At 41.9% G+C, this 20,570-nt stretch overlaps 1 protein-coding gene across 4 annotated transcripts in view; it reads right to left on the bottom strand.

Moving 5' to 3' along the window:
- Positions 1 to 20,570, bottom strand: part of LOC109422336 (calpain-B) — a 41,814-nt gene that overhangs the window by 5,839 nt on the left and 15,405 nt on the right. Inside the window, exons 2-4 of one of the 4 annotated variants that reach the window (XM_029852304.2) lie at positions 4,625 to 6,139; positions 4,420 to 4,464; positions 3,912 to 4,281 (exon numbers count right to left, since the gene is read on the bottom strand). In XM_029852304.2, coding sequence (XP_029708164.2) covers positions 3,912 to 4,281; positions 4,420 to 4,464; positions 4,625 to 6,139 — 1,930 coding nt within the window. The remainder of the gene's footprint in view (positions 1 to 3,911; positions 4,282 to 4,419; positions 4,465 to 4,624; positions 6,140 to 20,570) is intronic. The other 3 variants (XM_029852305.2, XM_029852308.2, XM_029852309.2) reach the window with 3 other exon arrangements.

Here is a 20,570-nt window from a genome sequence, read left to right as displayed (position 1 = left end):
CCGCCTTGCCCGTAGGCAGGCGCGGCGCAGGTCCGCAATCGCGTCGGTCCACCAGTAAGCCGGTGGCCTCCCATTTCTAGGGTGGACTCGCCTAGGCATGGTCGCATCACACGCACGTGAGAGCACCGCTACCAGCTCGTCGCCGTCTAAACCGATTAAGTTTCGCTCACGGCGGAGCGCCTCCCTAAATACCCCTTCGTCGAAGTATGATGTCTTCCACCTGCGAGGGCTTGGCCTTGGCCTAGCCGCCTCTTCTTCTATCCGCTGTCTGCTGTTATTGTAGTCGATAATGTAGCGAACCGCCAGGTGGTCGCTGTGAGTGTAGCCATCATCTACTCTCCAGTTCGAACTACTTGTTAGGCCAGGACTACAAAAGGTCACGTCAATAATTGACTCCGCTCCGTTTCGACTAAAGGTACTCTTGGTACCGACATTAGCCAAGTCGACATCTAAGATGGCCAGTGTTTCTAGCAGGATCTGACCCCGCTGGTTCGTGAAACGGCTTCCCCATTCCACGGCCCAGGCATTAAAGTCGCCCGCTATTACCACCGGCCTTCGCCCTGTTAGCACGGTCGTTAAGCGGTCCAGCATTTGCGTGAACTGCTCGATCGGCCACCGCGGAGGCGCATAACAGCTACAGAAGAAGACCCCGTTTACTTTGGCGACCACGAAGCCCTCATAGGTAGTAGACACCAACTCCTGAACGGGGTATTTACCCGTCGTCCATATCGCCGCCATTTTTCTGGTCCCATCCGCGACCCAGTTGCCGTTGCCGGCGGGTACTCGGTATGGGTCCGATATGATGGTGATATCCGTCTCCCACTCAGAAACTGCCTGACAAAGCAGTTGCTGAGCCGCATCACAGTGGTTCAGGTTCAGCTGCGTTACCTGCACTGTGATTTGTTGTTCACTGCGGCTTTCTTGAAGGCCGGGCACCTTGGGCCACCCATCGGATGTCTGTTGTTCGAGGATTTCCCGGTACAGATCATGCAGATGGGCGGACTCGTGCAGCTTTGGGCCTTATGGCCTTCAGCGCCGCATCGCCTGCACAGTTTGCGCCTGTCGGGGCCTTTGCAGTCCCACGACTTGTGTCCTGGTTCCAGACACCTGAAGCAAACCTCTGGTGGCTCGTGGAATGTCAGGTGACATACACACCAACCCACCTTTATGCTCCCTACTTTAACGGACTTTTTGACGTCCGCCACAGGTAGCTGAACCAAAGCTATCTGTGTCCCTGCTGGCCCTTTCCGTAGCTTAACGGCTGCGGCGGCCACCTGCACATCGCACTGTTGCCGCAGTGCCGTGACGAGCTCTTCCACTTCGGTGATCTCATCGATGTCCTTGACCTTCAGAGTCGCCTCATGTGTCAGAGCCCTCACCTGCACACCCTCACCAAGGACCTCTTCTGCCAGCCTCTTATAGGCGGCGCCCTTGTGCTCCTTCTGGCGCTTCAGCTCCAGGATCATCTCGCCCGTACGAGTACGTCTAATACTGCGTACGTCGGCTCCAAGACCCTCAAGCTTGGCTTCGCTTCGCATCATCTTCAAGACGTCCGAGTACTTGGACTGTTCCGTCTTGATGACGATAGCGTCGCCTTTCTCGCGCTTGGCACCTGCCCTCCTACGCCTTGGCTTGGCGTCCTGCGCTACTACCTGCGGATTCCCCTTCTTCTTCCTCTTCCGCTCTACCTTCGTCCAAGGGGGGTCCTCCCCTTGGATCGCCCTACTCTGTGGCTGTTGAGGGCCCACTAGCGGTCGCAACCCCTTGTTCCCATCGTTCCGGGACGGGCCAGCCTTTTCAGGCCCACCCTTCCCAGCTTTCCGGGAACCCTGGCTGGGGTCCGACCTTCCGGCATTATTACCGACTTTCGGGGTAATGATTCGCCTGGCCTTGCGGGCACCGCCAGACAGCTCCTCGCCTGACGGTTGCCTCGCCCGCTTCTGCGATTGCTTGCCCCGTTTGTCGCGAGCAGTCGCTTCCGCCTTATTCGGACTTCCTGCGAAGGAGAAGGCCTCCGTTTGGGTAAACTTCGGCACTTTCTCATTTGCAGGCTCCGCTGCTGCAGCAGTCAGCAACGCGAGTGCCGCGAGTGCCGCGTGCTCCTGCTTGGCATCGTCGATCGACGCCCTAAGTCGAAGCAAGGCCGTTTTCAGGTCCTTGCTTATGTTCGACTTAGTGAACGCAAAGTCGATGATTTTGCCAAGCTGCTGCTCAGCCACCTCTATTGCGGACCGTCCTTTGGATCCTCGGTTGACGGCCCTCAACAACCACGCTCCGTCCATAACCTCCACCGGCTGGCTTGCCGGGAAGTGGACTGGAGCACCCACGCTTGAGCTGCGTACGCAACTCCCAGCGCCTATCTCCTCACTTCTCCTTGTCGGAGATCTCATCAACCCGCTTCTTGCGAAGGGGTTGATCCCACCACTATTTCCACCTAGATTCTGATTTTTATTTGATTTCATGATTAAATCCCACGAGTAGCACGGGAAAGAGTGTCGCCAGAGCCCTGCATTAACGCGGTAAGGGACAGCTTACTGTGGGGGGTGCCCAGGTACCCCACAGGCTCCGTTAAAGATCGAGCATCTTTTTCACCCCCTCGATCACTCATTCCTCAGCACGGGTCGCTTGACACCTTGAATTGGGGTTAGTAGTCCTATTCTTAGCCGGCGACTACGCGGCTGACTCGCAAGGGGGGGGGGTGCGTCAGGCCCCAGGACTTTAGTCCCTGCTGCCCCGATCGTGGTCGTGGTGATCAACTCAAGCAACTGCGAACCTGCACGTATCGCTGAAGACCGACGTAAGAGGTGCAATGGTTCCTACCGAACAGTCGCCAGATATGATGGAAATCATCGACAGGCTGTTTCCACGTCATGATATAAGTCCTTGACCTCCTTTCGTACGACGGCTGGGGACTGGGGTTGGCGATGAAGAGAGGGTCACCGATGAGGAGCTTGCGGGGATTGCAACATCCCTTTTAACTCGAACGTGAAATCTGTGCTGCTATACGCCAGTGAAACCTGGTGTGTATCTGCAGAATACACGCAGCGGCTGCAGGTCTTCATCAATAGATGCCTGCGGTATATAATTCATGCATGGTGGCCTCACAATTGGATCTCCAACGTGGAGCTCCATCGTCGATGTCATCAAAAGCCGATAGCGACAGAAATTCGGGAGCGAAAGTGGAGGTGGGTCGGCCACACTCTACGCAGGGGCGGAACCGAAATCTGCAAACAAGCGTTAGACTGGAACCCAGCAGGACATCGCAGCAGAGGCAGACCCAGAGGCTCATGGCGACGCAGCCTCAACAACGAAATCAAGCAAGTCGATAGAAATTTGACCTGGCCACAGGTCAAGGCGAAGGCTGGCAATCGCCCAGTATGGAAATCTTTCAATTCGGTCCTCTGCACCACCGTAGGTGCCCAGGACTGAAAGTAAGTTAGTTATCTTAGGTAAGGCCCCCAATCCGGACGGAGTTCCGAATCTGGCCTTAAAAGCTATTGCAGAGGTTCCCGAAATGGTCAGGTCTGCTAAGCAAAAATGCCTGGTCGAGAGAGTCTGTCAGCTTTGTAAAGCTTAATCCGACAGAAGAGCCTGAAAATAAAAGAACTAGTAGAACCACAAGAAGTTTAAACCAATAGTGCAATCTCTGTCTCCTCTGCCTTATACTTTAATAACCAGCTTGAATTACACTGAAGGTCTCGTCGCTATAGAACCCAATCATACCCTATCATACCTAGACCTTTAGATATCTGAACTGCTAAATATAGATGATCTTTTTAATAGGTACCTGTTCATCACTTGTCAATGTTTCAGAAATGTCACATGTGCTGTATCTTAAGATATTCATGTTGAAAAGACATTACATTATCGTACTTAGTGGTAGGTTAGTGGATTAGTAAATGAATACATACGACTCGTCTCACCGGTCATGAGGGGTGCCCGTTCCTTGGCCACCATCAGATCTGCGGAAGTGCTTCCCGCCGGACGATTGTCTCCTCCGGCCATTTTCCCGTACCAATCCTGCAGAATGGCCAGCAGACCACAGCACACGACCTCGCCTTGAGGCGTTAGAGATTTCTTGGATTCCACCGGGGCCACGTGGTAGCTTCGAGACACTCCTTTAGCCGCAATGGCGATGTCATCTCGGAAGCAGTGATCCAAGACCATTTTCAGCTCCATCCAGTCAACTTCACCATCGACACCAGCGACGTCCAGAAATAGTTTTTCCATGGCTTGCCGTTGCGGATCTGGTTTTGTAGGATCGGGGCTTCGGATTTTGACCTGGAATGGAGACGTTCGTGATCAGTTGCTAGATCGTGCCATCTGGAGACATTGAACGATTAACGAATACTTGTCCAGGTCACAGTGTAAATCGTCTGTCGAGTCGAGTCCTGTCAAGGATTTGGGTATTAAACTTACGGGAGCTACTACTGGCACATCGTTGTTGTTGCTATCTGGCACCACCTTTAAATATTAGCATACAGCAAAGGATACATTACAGAGCGATTAGCGACTACCCCGTGCATAAATTTATACAAAGCACTACAGCAAGGACAATACGGGATTTGGAACACAAAAGGATTGATCAAGGGTTCAAAATGTAGACAAATACAGATGATCTTACCCGTGGATCCAGGTCACACTCTCCAACGCAGTCTTCATTCTCGGTCATGCAGTCCGGACACTCGGAGAATACCCGGATCATGAACTCGCCTTCGATATTCGGCTCAAACGTGGACGGGATCACAACGTAGGTTCCGGGATCCAATCGGAATCGACAGGTCACCTCTCGTAGATTCACGAAAGTTGATCGCGCTACGGATGCATTCCGTAGGAAGAATTCTTTGGGCAGAGGCTTTCGGATGAGATCACGTTCCGTTACGCGGTAGATGATAAGTCCTACGGTAAGGCAGTCCATGCCTTTGTTGCGCTTAGATCTTCGATTTTTCTGTAGTAATGCTATTATGGCCGTTGCTTTCTTTTCGGTATCGTCTTTGTCAGGTTCTTTCAAGTGTACAACGTACTGCGGGTTATGCCAAAAAGTATCAGGATAGTTTCTGCATCCACCAGCAGTGCTTCCAATAACCCATTCGCCTTCAAACGCCGATTGTTTCCAGGGATAATTTCCGCTCTGTCGAATTATCGGACAATCCGGGCTCATGTTGCACATTTCAATGCGATCAAAATATTTTACAAAGTCCTGAAAAGACATCCAGAACTCTCCGTCAAGTTCAAAGATCAACCCGATCTCTCGCTTAGTTTCTTCCGGAATATATTTCCATTCCGGAGATTTATCGCTCCACGCTCCATTCCACTCGTTGGCATTTCCCCAAGGATTCCTTAGCCGCAATAAAGGAATTTTTCCCTTAACATTTGGCGTTTGGATATCCACCATCTTGGCCATGGTCAACGAATAAGCATGCCCCCGAATCAATCCCTGAGGAGTTTCCGCTTCCGGCTTGAATGGATCCGGTTCCAAACTACACGCAAACATTGCGTGACTCCTGAACCCTTTCTCGATGATCTGGAACAAATCCTTCGGGACGTCCTTCATCTCGTATGACTCCGCAATACCCCCGGTAAAATCTACCATCGCTTCACTAGCTGATCCACCCCTCAACGCCTCGTACGACCCGAACAGCTTAGCATAAGCCTTCTCCAACAGCGCACTCCAGAACTCGTTATCTTCCGTGGATCGCATATACACCAACTTCCCATTAACCGTCGGTAACCGATCGTCGATCACTACATCGCACCACTGTCCGAACCTCCAAAACCGAAAGTGAAAAATCCCCGCGTAATCCTTTTTGAAGCTGTTGTCCTCCGGGACAACCCTGGTGAACAGTTGCGGGTCTTGGGTAAGATTTGCCGCCGCAGCCAGCAGCCAACAATCACCCAGCTCTCCTTGGTTGACATCGAAGCGGGAATAGCTGTTCTCGAAGAATCGGGGGTCCTGTGAAATTTCATTCGGTCGGAGCCATTTGAGGTGTGGTCGAGATTCTCCGGTAAAACTTAAAGATGAACCATTGGCAGGGAATTCCGGATCTTCAAATAGGCTTCCACTGCGGAGACATCGCTTCCGCAGGGCGTAGAAGTCCTGTGCTTCGGCACTGCGAGGTCCCGGCTTTGGTTGAGGTTTCTGAAATTGAAATGGTATTTTTTTTATTGAATTTGGTAGCGTACACATTTAAATGGACATAAGCAATACATCAATTTTAAAATTATAATAATTATTTTATATTTTGCAATACTTGCACGCACCACAACATTCCCATTTTTTGTGGGAGAAGTTTGAAATCAGCTGGCACATGTCAGCAAAATATGAACGGGATTGGTCATCTGATTGCTACCATTTCTCATGTATGGGAAAAGTCCTGGTTTTTATTACTAGACCTTCCTTCCTCTCCTGTTTACCTCAGTGTACCAATGCAAAGGGTTGGTTTGAACGACAGCTCATGTAAGCCAACAACGGGGTTCATATTTAATGTGGGCATTCAGTAACTCAATACGCATAGAAAAACGTACTTTTGGTAACATTAATTTCTATTTTGTTTTGATTCTGCATCTCATTTCCATGAGCAGAATGACGTTACCCATTTTGTTTTGAACTATGGGCAGATTAGCGGGGGTCAAAGCAATAAGCATTTAGATTAGATAATTAGAATACATTTTTACCTTGAGGATAATACTGCCTATGATCGCATATCAGTCCCATATTTGCTGGGTTTCCCATTCATATGGGACAGTTAAGCGATCATAGGCAGAATACACAAATTATAAAAACTAAGAACAAAACGTATGTCAAATCCTAATATTCTCATTTGAAAAGTGTTGATGTGTTGGTAACATTTAGCAAACTTACTACATAACATGGCGACCGTGACAAAATTAATAATTTTATAAATTTCTTCACGCAAAACAAGAAAAGCTACCAAAAATTAAGATATGCCTTTTCTACCAATTTATGTATTAAAAACGTACAGAAAATGTGATAAATCATAATGTCATGTTCGTTTTTGCGGTGGTGCTACACCGGTGCAGCACTTTTGCACCGAAAATGTTCGTTTTTTGATTTTCTTGCTGCACCGGTGTAGCACTTTTTCTGCACCGCTCATGATAGTGCAGCACTCAGAAAATCGGGAGTGTAGCAGGTGTACACTGCGTCCACCAAACAGCGTTTGCAAAGTTGTCAATATTTTGGTTTTTATACACGCACACCAATGCAACCACACCAAAAACGTTCGGTTTTTGAGCGACAAGTGTAGCACGAAACGGTGTAGCAGTGTCGCAAAAACGAAAACGACATAAGATGCGCTACACGGTTACGGTTCCATACCACTACACACAAACACCTCTATTCAAACCCGAGAAGTTTAACCGGGTTGCGTCTAAAAATAACTTTCGCTTCGCTGCAGAGCTTCGCGTCCTATTGTCTACTAGGAATTTTACACTTGCACAGCACACTGCCGGATGCGGGTTTTTCAGTGCACAATGGGTCTAGAGTCGTATTTACGAAGACAAAAAAGTTTCTGCCAAGTTCTGCCATTTTTTTTTGCATTATTGTGAAATGAGTACGGTCACTCTAGTGAGGCTTATCCAAAAATCTGCTGATTAATTATTCTCTGTACAATTTCAAAATGTTCTACAAAGTTGTAGCAAATTTGCAAAAAATAAAAAAAACATTCAAGTGATTAGAACTTTTCGAGCAGTTTTCAATAAATTGCAACTTCTTTTCCCTTTGGACATATTTTAGTCGAGTCCAACGGTACATGAAGACCAACACAGTCATAAACTTTCAAAATTTAATTTAATTCGGTTCGCTTAATCCTAAGGTACAGTTATTTGATAAACGGAAGTCAAATTTCGTGTAGAGTTAATCAATCAAGCCCAAATTTATTCTACTAGAACCGTTCTTATTTCGTGTAGAGTTAATCAATCAATCTCACTCGTTGAGGAACAATGAAAAATCTTTCGGGCCCGAGCCCAATGCAGTACCGAAAAATCGTTCGATCGGCGCGAGTGTTTCTTGTTCAGTTCCAGCCGCGTGCTCTCCGGTGGAAGCAAAATCTTTCGGGCCAGAGCTCGATTCAGAACCGAAAAATCGTTCGATCGGCGCGAGTGTTTCTTGTTCAGTTCCAGCCGCATGCTTCTCCGGTGGAAGCATAATCTTTCGGGCTCGAACTCGACGCGTTACCGTGGATGCATTTAGTGGTTTTTTTTTTTGAGTTTTGATTTTTAGCCTCGTTCGAGTACAAGAAACCAGGACAACCAGCGATAGAGAGATAAATGGAGGCACATGAATGGGTGAGCTCGTTTCATACTATTGTTTACTGTATCAAATTAAGATAATATTTGTGCAATTACCGTTAATATTTTTGTTAGATTAAGTTTTGTCTGTTTAATCTATTTTTTATATTTGAGGCACACTTGGATTAGTCCGTTACTCCAAGTAACGGCATTTACTCCTAATCAAGTTTTTATGTTCAGTAAAAGAGGTTCTAAGAGTTAAAGGTTGCATGAATCTCTAAAGGTTGCATGAATTTCTGGAAAAAAGAGGGTCGGTAAAAGATAGACGGCGAACAATGCGGTAAGATCTTCCTGATTTATTTATCACGTGTTAATTTGTTAATACTTGTGAATCGATCGCGTTCAGCATTGTCTCGCGCGGAGATGCAAACTACAGATGCGTCGGTGCTTAGCTTTGTGTTCTTCTTAGTTGCGAATTAACCCGTTAACGCCCAAGGTGTCTCACAATTCAAATCTTCAAATTAATTTGTTATCAAAGGTCAAGTTCCAATAAAATAAACATGATTTCACGAAAAAAATGGAAGTCTATGGTGTAGTTCCAAAAAAATTCTTCATTGTAGGTCTTCAATATCTGATATATTTGTCGAGCTCTATTTCAGCACAACTTCTACGCTATCGTTATATTCTGATCCATATAGATACAATACAGCTCTAAACAAGTGAAAGATATGATAACCACTCGAAAATAATAGAAAAAGAACTTTTAAATTGGGGCAGAAATATAACCCGATAAACGCCTAAAAGTATGCAATGTATGGTCCTTTGTAGTTTCATGTAGTTTCGACTGCAGTGTTCAACATTTCTCAAATTAATTTTTTTGTAACAAATCAAATAAAGAGTGCTCACTATGTGTAGCATAACCAAACGTTAAAATACTGTAGAAGTTAGATTTTACACAGATAATGACTTCCTAATAAAGTAATTGAGTTTTTCCTTTAGAACCCCACAAACTCTCTTTACGTACTCACCATGCGTAAACTTTTCAGAAATGTTACATGTTTTTAAAAGAAAATCGTGTTAAATACTGTTCCTTTTAATTTGTATCCTTTGACAGATACGTATTTCGACCTCAACTATAAGGTCGTCTTCAGTGTCTCGTACTTACAGGTATTTCACTAACACGCCCAGGTTCATCATCATTCCATGTTCTGATATAAAATTTCAACCAGATATACTCTGCACGGCCTCTCCACTTATGTTTGCACTACTCCATGATTTTTTATTCGTGAACAATATGTGGGTTTAATGGTGCTAGTCTGGGCACTATCAATGTTACAACCACCCAAAAATTAAATTTTATTCGGTCTACCAATTGCAATTTAAATTACGTACAAAAGTCTGAAAAACATAACGCCGGGGGCAAGAACATTCCCGGTAGAAATCCCTGAAAGAATACCGAGAGGATTTACTGAAGGAATTATGAGAAGCATATTTGGTAGAATTCTGAGGGAATCTCAGCTGAAAGCTTGATAGGAATCCCTGAAATAATCACAGAAGAAATCCCGGGAAGAATTGCTGTATAAATTCCGAGCAAGGATCCCGACTCGTAGCAAGAATTCCATTAGGATTCTCTGAATATGTTTCGCCAGAACACTTTGAAAGTATACTAAAATGAATCTGTAAAGTAATTCCACGAAAGAACGGTGGTTAAAATTTCTGAAAGAATCCTTTCAGGATTTTCTAAAGCAATTCTGGCAGAAAACTCCGAGGTTTTTCGTGAAGGAATCCTGTAAAGAATACCTGATGGAATTCTTAGAGAGATGATCATGATCCCTGATGACTTCTGGTCCTGCCGGTCAGAAGCTGAGCAGGTATTCCTGTAAGAACCATAGAAAATGTCTCTATGATCCAGGATTGCCTGAAAAAAAAATTTGGAATAAATCTATATTTTTTCATATTTTTCTTTCGGGAGGAATCCCTAAAAGAGTCACAGCAGGAATCCGGGAAGGAATCTCTGAAAGAATTCCAGCACAAATCCCAGAATGAATGCAGAAAATAATAACTAAAAGAATCACAGCAATCTCGGAAGCAATATCTGAAGGAATCCTTGGAATGAACCTGGGAAGATTCTCGATAGGAACACCTGAAGAAATCCTGGAAAGAATTCCTGAAGGTATCTAAAAAAAACCTCAGCTCATCTAATCTCATCTCAATTCTTCACCTCACTCTCTAGCCTCTACCTTACTGTCTTCTTTGCCCTCTATTCCAACCCTCTATCATAACCTTCAACCCTACCATCTGCCATACCCTCTACCCTATACTCTACCATAACCACTGCATTATCCTTTACCGTACCCTCTAGTCTATATTGTGTTTAGTCGTACCTTCTACCCTACTCTCTACCCTAACCTTTTCGCACCCGCAACCCAACTCTCTATCCTACCCACTTCCGTACCGTCTACCCTATCCCCTACCCTAACCTTCTACTCCACTCCCTCTACTGTATCTTTCACCCAAACCCTCTACCAGACCGCCTTCTCCACCGTTTACCCTATCCACTACCATACTCATCAAGCCTGATCCATAGATACCCATATTGCATGGTATCATAGCTCAAACTACCATTCCATGGTTGCCATCTTGGATGTGGTCCGCCATCTTGGATTTAAAAATAGGGTCAAATATCGATTTTTGACTTCTACTCATGAAGCCCGATCGATAGATACCTTGGATATCTTGCATATGGTTCACCATCTTGGATATCAAAATGGCGACGGATATTCATTTTTGAGTTCTGCTAATGAAGCCCGATCGATAGATACCCATATTGCATGGCATCATTGCTCAACCTCTCATTCCGTGGCCGCCATCTTGAATATGGTCCGCCATCTTAGATTTAAAATTATGTTAAACATCGATTTTTTACTTCTACTCATCAAGCCCGATCGATAGATACCCATATTGCATGGTATTATAGCTCAAACTACCATTCCGTGGCCACCATCTTGGATATGGTCCGCCATCTTGTATTTTAAAATGCCGTCGGATATTCATTTTTGAGTTCTACTAATGAAGCCCGATCGATAGATACCCATATTGCATAGTATCATAGCTCAAACTCTCATTCCGTGGCCGCCATCTTGGATTATGGTCCGCCATCTTGGATTTAAAAATGGCGTTAAATATCGATTTTTGACTTCTACTCATCAAGTCCGATCGATAGATACCCATATTGCATGGTATTACATATCAAACTACCATTCCATGGTCGCCATCTTGGATATGGTCCGCCATATTGGGTTTCAAAATGGCGTCGGATATCTATTTTTAAGTTCAACTTATGAACCCGCTCGATAGATACCCATATTGCGTAGTATCCGAAGCATATATTGCCGTTAAAAAGCATATATTCTGGAGTTTTGACCGCCATCTTGGAACCTAAGCCGCCATCTTGAATTCCAATTACCCTACTACCACATTCACATCCTTAGGAATGTGTATGCCAAATTTGATTGAAATTTTTTGACGCATTCCAGAGTTATACCGGTACATTGATACATATATACATACGTACATACATATCAACATACAAATAGACAAACATACAAACATATAAACATACAAGCATATAAACATACAATCATACATACATTGACTTTTGTATGTATTGATAAACAACTCTGCCGAAGAAATGAACTATAAATCATTAATTATTGTCAAGATTCCAGGGAAATAAATTATTTTCGCATTGGAAATGCAGCTCATAGATTGGGACAATATGTAATCTTTGCAGTATCGTTTACGCCACCTAGTGAACAAGTCACAAACTATATTGTCCACTATGAGCAAGGTATGGGTGTGGAGAGCATCTTCTCTGAAGAAAGTATTCTAAAATTTTGCATAATTCTGGAGATATTCACATCAAAAGGACTGTCCTATTTATAGGACGCTGGGCGTTCGGGGCATCTGTCCTATAAATAGGACGCTGGGCGGATATGGGTTAATACTTATTTGTAGGGTGAGCTTTGAGGCACAATAGATCGCGTTCGTCATCCAAGGCTTAGAAGGATATTTCTTCGCGAGCGCATTATTAATCGCGAATCAAAACATTACATTCGTTTATCATGACGAAATCCTCAACACATCTCCATTTGCCCTGTCCAAACTCCTAGTGATTTCTCGTAGTAATGCAGAGAATTCCTCGGTTATTGGCCTAAGCGAGAATCACGTCACCACTTCCTTCCCTATCCTCAATTGACCTGCATTCGGACGCGGCCGGCGCTGGTATTGCTTATTGAAAAGTATTGGGATTCCAGCATTTACACAACGAAGAGAAAGCTAATCCCAAGCATCATCTGTAGGTTCTTTGTGTAAATGCAGTTGTCCTTGCAATAACAGAGCAGCAACCGCGGGCGGTCAATCATGCTCATGCTCATGCTCATGCTCAATCTTACTCGTTGAGGAACAAGCAATCAAAATTTGAATAGTTTTGGTGGACATTATAAAAAGTTACAACTTGCTAAGAATGTATTAGGAAATTTTACTAGAGTCGCTCTAACTTCATGTAAAACTATCCAATCGAGCTCAAATTTGTATCATTTATAGCTAATTAGTTGTGCAACTATCAGATAAAATTTGAGAATTTTCCCTACACTTTATCAAAAGTTACAGCTTGCTGAATATTTTCGAGATAATAAGTAAAAGTTGCATGCTTCTACTAATTTGCAACTAGAGACGTCTACTGGCAGAATCTTGAACCAATCAGCTAATCAACTGAAAGGTCTCACCACAGACAAACAGACATACTACTTAGAATAAAATTGCTTCAAAAACATCGTTTGGCATCTCACTAGCACCCTCTATAATGCTCAATCCGAAGCATTCATTTGCAGGTGTTGTTTCCCTCGGCTCGTTGTAATAATTTTGCAGGTGACGACTCCCCCGTGCCGTTATCCATTCATAAAACATGAATGAAGGTTCATGATTGAGTCATTTTATGTAAACATTGATCGGTGTCGCGTTCATTTCTCAGCAAAATTGAGGCACAGCAGCGCCACCATGACAGATGCGAGCACTGTCCGAACCACAGTTTATTTTCAAAATGACCGTTAAATCGTGCGATGATTGTGATTTGAGTAGTATGTCTGTTTGTCTGTGGTCTCACTAAATCAAACAACATTGCCGAAGAAACCATCTTTCTAAGTGATCAGAGTCCTGAGATGTATGGAATATAAAATTTGATTTATCGTCAGCGCTATCTAGTGGTGGAATTTTGAATCAAACGGCCCATCACCAGTAAGAACCTTGGCTGATCTAACAACTTTGCCAAATACACAGAATTTTTAAATGATCATGGTGCTAAGCTATATAGTATGGAAATTTCGCAAGTCTTGCTGTCCGTGATATCTGTCATGCCAAAGACAAACAGACGTAACACTGATGAAATGTTTATACGAAATATTTCATGATCCTAATTACTTAGAGAGTTGGTGTCTTCGGCAATATTATTTGGCTGGTTAAGAACTAACAAATGATGGGCTATTTGATTAAAAATTCCACCACTAGGCGGCTAGTAAGCAAACAAATCTTATATTCCATATATCTCAGGACTCTGATCACTTAGAAAGATGATGTTTTCGGTAATGTTGTTAGGTTGGTTAAGGCCTCTCAGTTGATTAGCTGATTGATTCAAGGTTCTGCCAGTAGGTGGCGGTAGTTGCAAATTAATTGAAGCATGCAACTTTTATTCATTATTTCGAATACATGTAGCAACCTGTAACATTTTCTAAAGTACACCAAATATTCTCAAATTTTACCTGCCAGTTGTACAACTAGTTAGCTATAAACGTTGCAAATTTGAGCTCGATTGGATAACTTTACATAATGTTGGAGGAACTCTAGTAAAGTTATTCCTATTTGAGTGTTCTTTGTAAAATTGCTATGTCTCTGGATGAACCGAATGAAATGAAATGCCGCACATTTATGACTAATACATAGCTCTTTGAAAAACCTTTGACTTGACTTAAACACGTTCAAAGAAAACAAATTTATAGCTTGTTGAATACTTCACGAAAAATTCAATCATTTGAATTATTTTGCAAATGTGTAACAAGCACCGCCTAGTGATGCAATTTCGAAACAAGTGGACCATTGACTGTAAGCCCTTGCCTAACTGAATAACATTGACGAAGACACCAACTTTCTAAGTGGTGAGAGTCCTGAGATATATGAAATTTAAAATTTGCTTGACCTCTGGCGCCGCTTATTGGTGAAATTTCCAATGAAACTATCCATCATCATCCATCATGAAAACGTAAATAAAATTATTTGAAAGCCGATTTTCGAATCACTTTAACCAGACGAACCACCTTAACATAACAATAATGGGGAATAGGGTCAACAACTAAAAATAAACTTCTAAAAACATAAAGTTTAAGCTTATTAAGACAGTTTTGTCTTTGTAAACACGGCTCTGGGCCCATTGTGCAGTGTGACGGCTATATCACTTCCATCACCAATCCCCGTTTGTGTTGTTAATGATGGCTTTCAGCCTCTAGTCTATCCATGTGCAGTTGTAGCCGTGCGAGTTAGAGCGCAGGGTGCTGTGTATTATCATGATAGTGTCTCAGTTCGACTCCCGTCGCCGCCCGTATTTCTTTTTAAACATGTTTTGATGATTGATGCCGCCGCTGCTGCCATGACCAGTCTAAAAATAGAACAAATAATGAGAAACCAGTGTGACACAGCACACGCACACATTCGAAATTTTCCTTTTCCAGATTCTAGGAAGCTAATACAATTTTTGGTACACTGCCACCTATCATTTTTTGTATATGTAAAGCCTTGATACAATATTTGTATATGTTTCATAGCGCATTGTATTAGAATCTGCCAATCTCTGGTTGCGTGTAAGGATGTGGTAGGCACATCCTTAAATGCTTTGACCTAACAAACCTTCTCTTCATATATGCTCGACTCCCTGGGCATAGTGTGCCATTGTGCATGCCTCACAATGTATAAATTCATGCAATGGCAGGCAGAGTTATGATCACTCCCAGTCATCATTTCAATTGAATAAGACTCAAACCAGTTGAGAACGTTTTCTCCCATTTTATATTTACTCAAAGTTTTCAGCATTTCCGGGCGAGAGATAGTTTCAAACGCACGCTTAAGATCTAAAAACAGAACAACAGTCGCACGGTGTCAAAATCTCGATTATTATCGAACTTTCATGTACCTCGTACTTTTTTTTTCAAAAATGGCTTATATTTGGGCTACATATTCATAATCAGAAGACTAAAACATATTTCATCGGCAAACATTTTTCTATACATTTTGTATACGACGTATTTTAGGCTAAAACAGTTTTTATTGAATTTAAGTTTGGAAAATAGCCAAAAACTTGGCTAAATCAAAATTTCCCCGATAGAATATTTTCAAATTTTCTATTCGTACTATTTAGCCGAAATTCTGACATTCTATGAAGAAAAATCCGAGGTACATGAAAGTTCGATAATAATCAAAATTTTGACACCGTGAATCGTTTCCTTCTCTTCAATCATTCGATTCCATTTATACAACAACAATTTGGTGTTGTGACCAAGTAAATGTTCACCACTGTTAGGGTGCCTTATCTGCAAAAGGTACTTGTATTAATGAATAATCGATACTGATCGCATAAAACCGTTTTTTTGTGACGTATCATTGTACACCAGGAATCGTGATTATTTTATTTTAGGTTTGCTTATCATTCCAAGTATTTGTTATCAGTTTGCCCCAAAATGATAATTTGTTTGTTGCATATTGCAATTCATCGAATACTGAATGTGAAAGCAAATCCGATTTCTACCTAATACCTAATCTATTTCTGTACATATTGAATGATGTAATAGAAGCCTTTTTAACATTAACATAATTATATCCACATACAGTGATAGAAATTCGTTTAGCCGAGACCAAAAAATTTTTAAAAAAGTGTCAGGAAACTCATACAAAAGATTCAACGATAAAACTTTTTTATCGTAGTGATAATATATCTAGTATTGTTTTATAAAAATGTGATACATCACACTTACATAAACAATGAAACAAAAACGCGGGTAAAAATCCTTCAAATGTAATTTTTTGCCTAGACATTCGTTTAGCCGAGGTAAATGAAAAATAGTTTTCAATAGATTTTTTGCAATTTAGAGGATACACCCCAAGGCATTTATTATTATTATTAATATTTATTTAAGACACTTTACCACTTATGTGGCATTCGTGTCTGGACCCAAGGCATTTAGTTTATGACGTGTTAGCAAGATAATTGACCTTAAAAATTCATTTTTTGTGAAATTCAGACAAATATTATAAAAAAAAACGTCCAGATAAGAATAAGCGATGATAAATAAAATTATTGAGGAAAAATGATTTCTGTAAACACTCAAACGTAAGCTAGATTAGCAGTTTTGAAAATATGGCACAGAATTATTGTTAGAAATGTTCAAATTATTGCATAAAATGTCATGAAAAAAAATAAGTAGATTGGTTATTGGTTGGTTAAACCTTAAATTGGGGTTGATGAAAGCTAAAATAAATAGTTCTGCGTTGAAATAAAGACGCGCCCTAATGCCTGTGGAGTATACCTGTTTGATACTAGCATTACTGAATGAGTTAGAAGACTGCTAAGTGAAAGAACTGCAAGACTTGTCAGAATTTTTGTACCCTGTTTATTTAAAAGCAGATGCTCATACAAAAATGCAAGATATGGTCAACAATCTGAACAAATATATTATAAATGAGTATTAGTTGTGAACTGCCGTGAATCGCATATCAGTCCCATCTTTGCTGGATTTCTTATGCAAATGGGACAGATATGCGATTCACGGCAGTGAACCACATTCATTTTTAACATGATTTTTTTTGAAAAGAACGTCTAAATTATGAAACAAGTAGTTTATGCTAGAAATTTGAATACTTTTGGTGCCATTTCTCGAAATGTGAGCCGTCCAATGTATGTTATCTGGCCGAAATATAGTCTAGAAGATATTGTGAGCTATTAGAGGACGTAATAGTAGTAAACGCTGTGATTTATGCAAGTGAAACCATCATATTTCATCAAAACAATACTTAAATTGTAGAATTAGCATCTAAGTTAAAATACACAGAAATAAAAACAAAAAAAAATTATGGTTTGCGTTATTTTTTTCTGTTAAAAACATTGTTTTTCATAAATTTTCAACCTGCACTCGTCATGAAACTTTCATTAGTTTCTTTTGAAACACTTCCGATAAATATAACTACATCTAATCTCAATTCGGAAACATTTACAATATTATGACATATTTATATAAGATGCATGCAAAATTAATATGGCAACAATTTCAAAAACGATCTAATTCATGATTTACAAGTCGATCTATAATGTAGGTTACCATACACAATGATTTTGTTGGATATTTTTCGAAATTTGTTAGTTTTTTTTTATCATGGAATTCTATCGCTGTATGTAGCCGAAACAGTAAAGGCACAGCTATTCATCAAGACCCCACTGGAAGTGCCTGAGTTCGTCTCCTGGCCAGTCCATGTCAGTTGTCTCGGTTAAAACTTGATTATTGAAGTGCTCAGCTGAAAAGCAGTTTGTGCCAGGTATTTGGTTTCGTCAAAATAATAAGAAACATTTAAAATCAGGGAGACAAAATTGCCTTTGTTATTTCACCACTAAGAAGCACCATATCATCAGTTTAGAATTTTCAACCTGTTCAGGAATCGTCACAGGTCGTCGTTGAAATCACCGATGAAAATTGTTTTGCTACATCAGAAACAGCTGATAACAATGGTCAAGCTTTTGCTTTCCGCTCAAATTGTGCATTGGTCACAGCTGACTGCTTTTTGAGCGAAACAAAGCATCTACTAATCTGAACTTTTAATTTCAACACTGGCGAGTCTGGCGTATGGGAAGCAAAGAGAGCACGCAACAGGTTTCTGTTCCGCCGCTACCGTCCTCAGCCGGTCACGAGCACGCTGAGCTTCGTCTTCAGATGCTTCGCGGCCTTGACAATGAGGCGCCGATGTTTCTGCTTTTAAAGTCGTCTTCTCTTCTCTAGGAGACGATGCCCACTGGTGGATGATGGCGGCGTATATTTATTTGGCTTCTATACGGCAGCGAAATTCCCCACTGAAAATCGATTGTCAAAAAAAAACAGCAACCATTCATAAAACGCTCTCGATCTTGTCGCTTCACATGCCAATTACTTTGGTTGAAATTTCTAAAATTAAATTTCCCAACACAGCGTCCCAATTTCGCGACCTGTCGCATTACAGAAGGTAGTTAACGGTTTGAAAGAATGCCAGTTTTCTACACAAAATGGGAAAATTTGGAGTACTGTAAATGGACAATTATACATCGATTCTGTTGTTTTCTTACAATTATTCAGATGTTACTTGACTTTTACAATTGGCGATTAATATTGATTTCATTTTCTTCACATGAAAATTTGTACCCAATTGTCCATATGGAAAAAATCAGGTATTCTTGAAGCACGTTTTGTAGAATTTTCTGACAAAACTTGTCGAAGAGTTTTTGGACCAAATGAACCCAGTATAGGTTCATAATTTGACGTTTTGAATAAGATTGTTAGACAAATTTCTATTAACTATACATGATTTTTCAAAGAACTGGAAGTCTACGGCGTGATTCGAGAAAAACAAAATCTTCAAAAAATAGCCATAGAAAACTCGAGAAAATTATCTGGCAGAATACAGTCTCAGGAAAAACACCGGGAGAAATCTTAGGAGGAATATGGGACAGAACAACGGGAAGAATCACTCGTAAGAATTCCAGGTGAAACCTGGGAAGGAAGCTAGAGAGAAATCCAAAGACGATTCCCAGAAGGAATATCCGAGATCCATGAGAAACTCAGGCAGATGTTTCTGTAGGAAATTGGTAGGGGTTTCATCAAATTCCCGTCTATGTAAGATCGATTTTATTCTTGAACTCGCTCAACGCATGAGGCGATTTAGTATTAATTATTAATTTATAAATTAGCTTCAATATCATGTAAAAAGGTATTATAAATGAACTACAGGTTCCTTAAAATACTGAGTTTGAATTCTGTTTCCGTCAAGTGCACGTCTTTTTCGAGCAAAACCTGAATTCAATTTCCGGCACGCCTTTTACGTCTACGGATGGTCAAAAGTGAACGTAGGTGCTTATTTGAAAAGTCAGTCAAATTCTTCGCAATCAAAATTAAATCATGTGTTCAAAGTACCATTGAACACAGAAACTGAGAGGGTAGTAGCATTAGAATAGCGCCCAAATTTCCCAGATATTTTCAGTAGAGATGATACCTGCCTCCTATTTATGTCGCACTTTTTGTATAGGACGTCTCCAATTACAATACAAATGAGTCGTCACGTTATGCAAAGACCACCCCCCCCCCCCCTTCCCTCCTAAGAGCGAGACGTGATTTGTGCACGACCCCGTAGATTTCTTCCCTATAAAGAATCTCGAAAAAAAATCCGAAAATCCATAGAAGAATTTCGAGAAATCAGTGATGAAATTCTTGGAGGAATTTTTGAGGGAAACCCTGGAGAAATGTCCAAGAAAATCCCGGGAGAAATGTCTAAAGGAATCTTATGAGAAATCAATGACAGAATGGTGTACGGCCATTTAGCCGAAAATCATTCGGCAGAATGTCGTTTGACCGAATAATAATCAAAACAATATGCAGGAAGTTTCTGACATTCTTACTACCAATATGATCATCAGAAACATTACCTTCTTTTAACCCTAAAAGGGATACCTTCATGGCCTCAGTTTCGTCACCTCGCTGAGTGTGTTGCATCAAAGACGAGCTTTGAAAGGCGCCTGGGGTCCAATGGACCCCAGGTATCCCTTTTAGGGTTAACCATGACATTCAGGGATTAGTTGGTGATGAAACTGCCAATATTCTATCGAAGATTTTTCCTTCTGCTGCTGCTCTTTCGAGTTATTCTAAACAGGGAACAGTGGCATGGCCACTTAAGTTCTTAATTTATTTTCGGCTTAACGGTATTCGGCCAAATGAACCTTTCGGTCAAATGGCGTTCGGCCAAACGACCCGGAACCAACGGAATCGAGGAAGAAATCTCTAAAATCTTAATAGGAAATTTTCAAATGAAGTCCTTAATGAATCTCGGGTGGGATACCTGATATATGTGAAGGAATTCCGAAAAGAATCTTAGGAGGAGTTCCTAGCCCATATAGCCGAGGCGGTAAACGCACGGGTATTCAGCATGACCATGCTGAGGGTGACGGGTTCGATTCCCGGTCGGTCCAGGATCTTTTCGTAAAGGAAATT

The sequence above is a fragment of the Aedes albopictus genome, chromosome 3, assembly GCF_035046485.1.
Source record: "Aedes albopictus strain Foshan chromosome 3, AalbF5, whole genome shotgun sequence".
NCBI lineage: Eukaryota > Metazoa > Arthropoda > Insecta > Diptera > Culicidae > Aedes > Aedes albopictus.
This window is presented reverse-complemented; position numbering and strand designations above follow the sequence as displayed.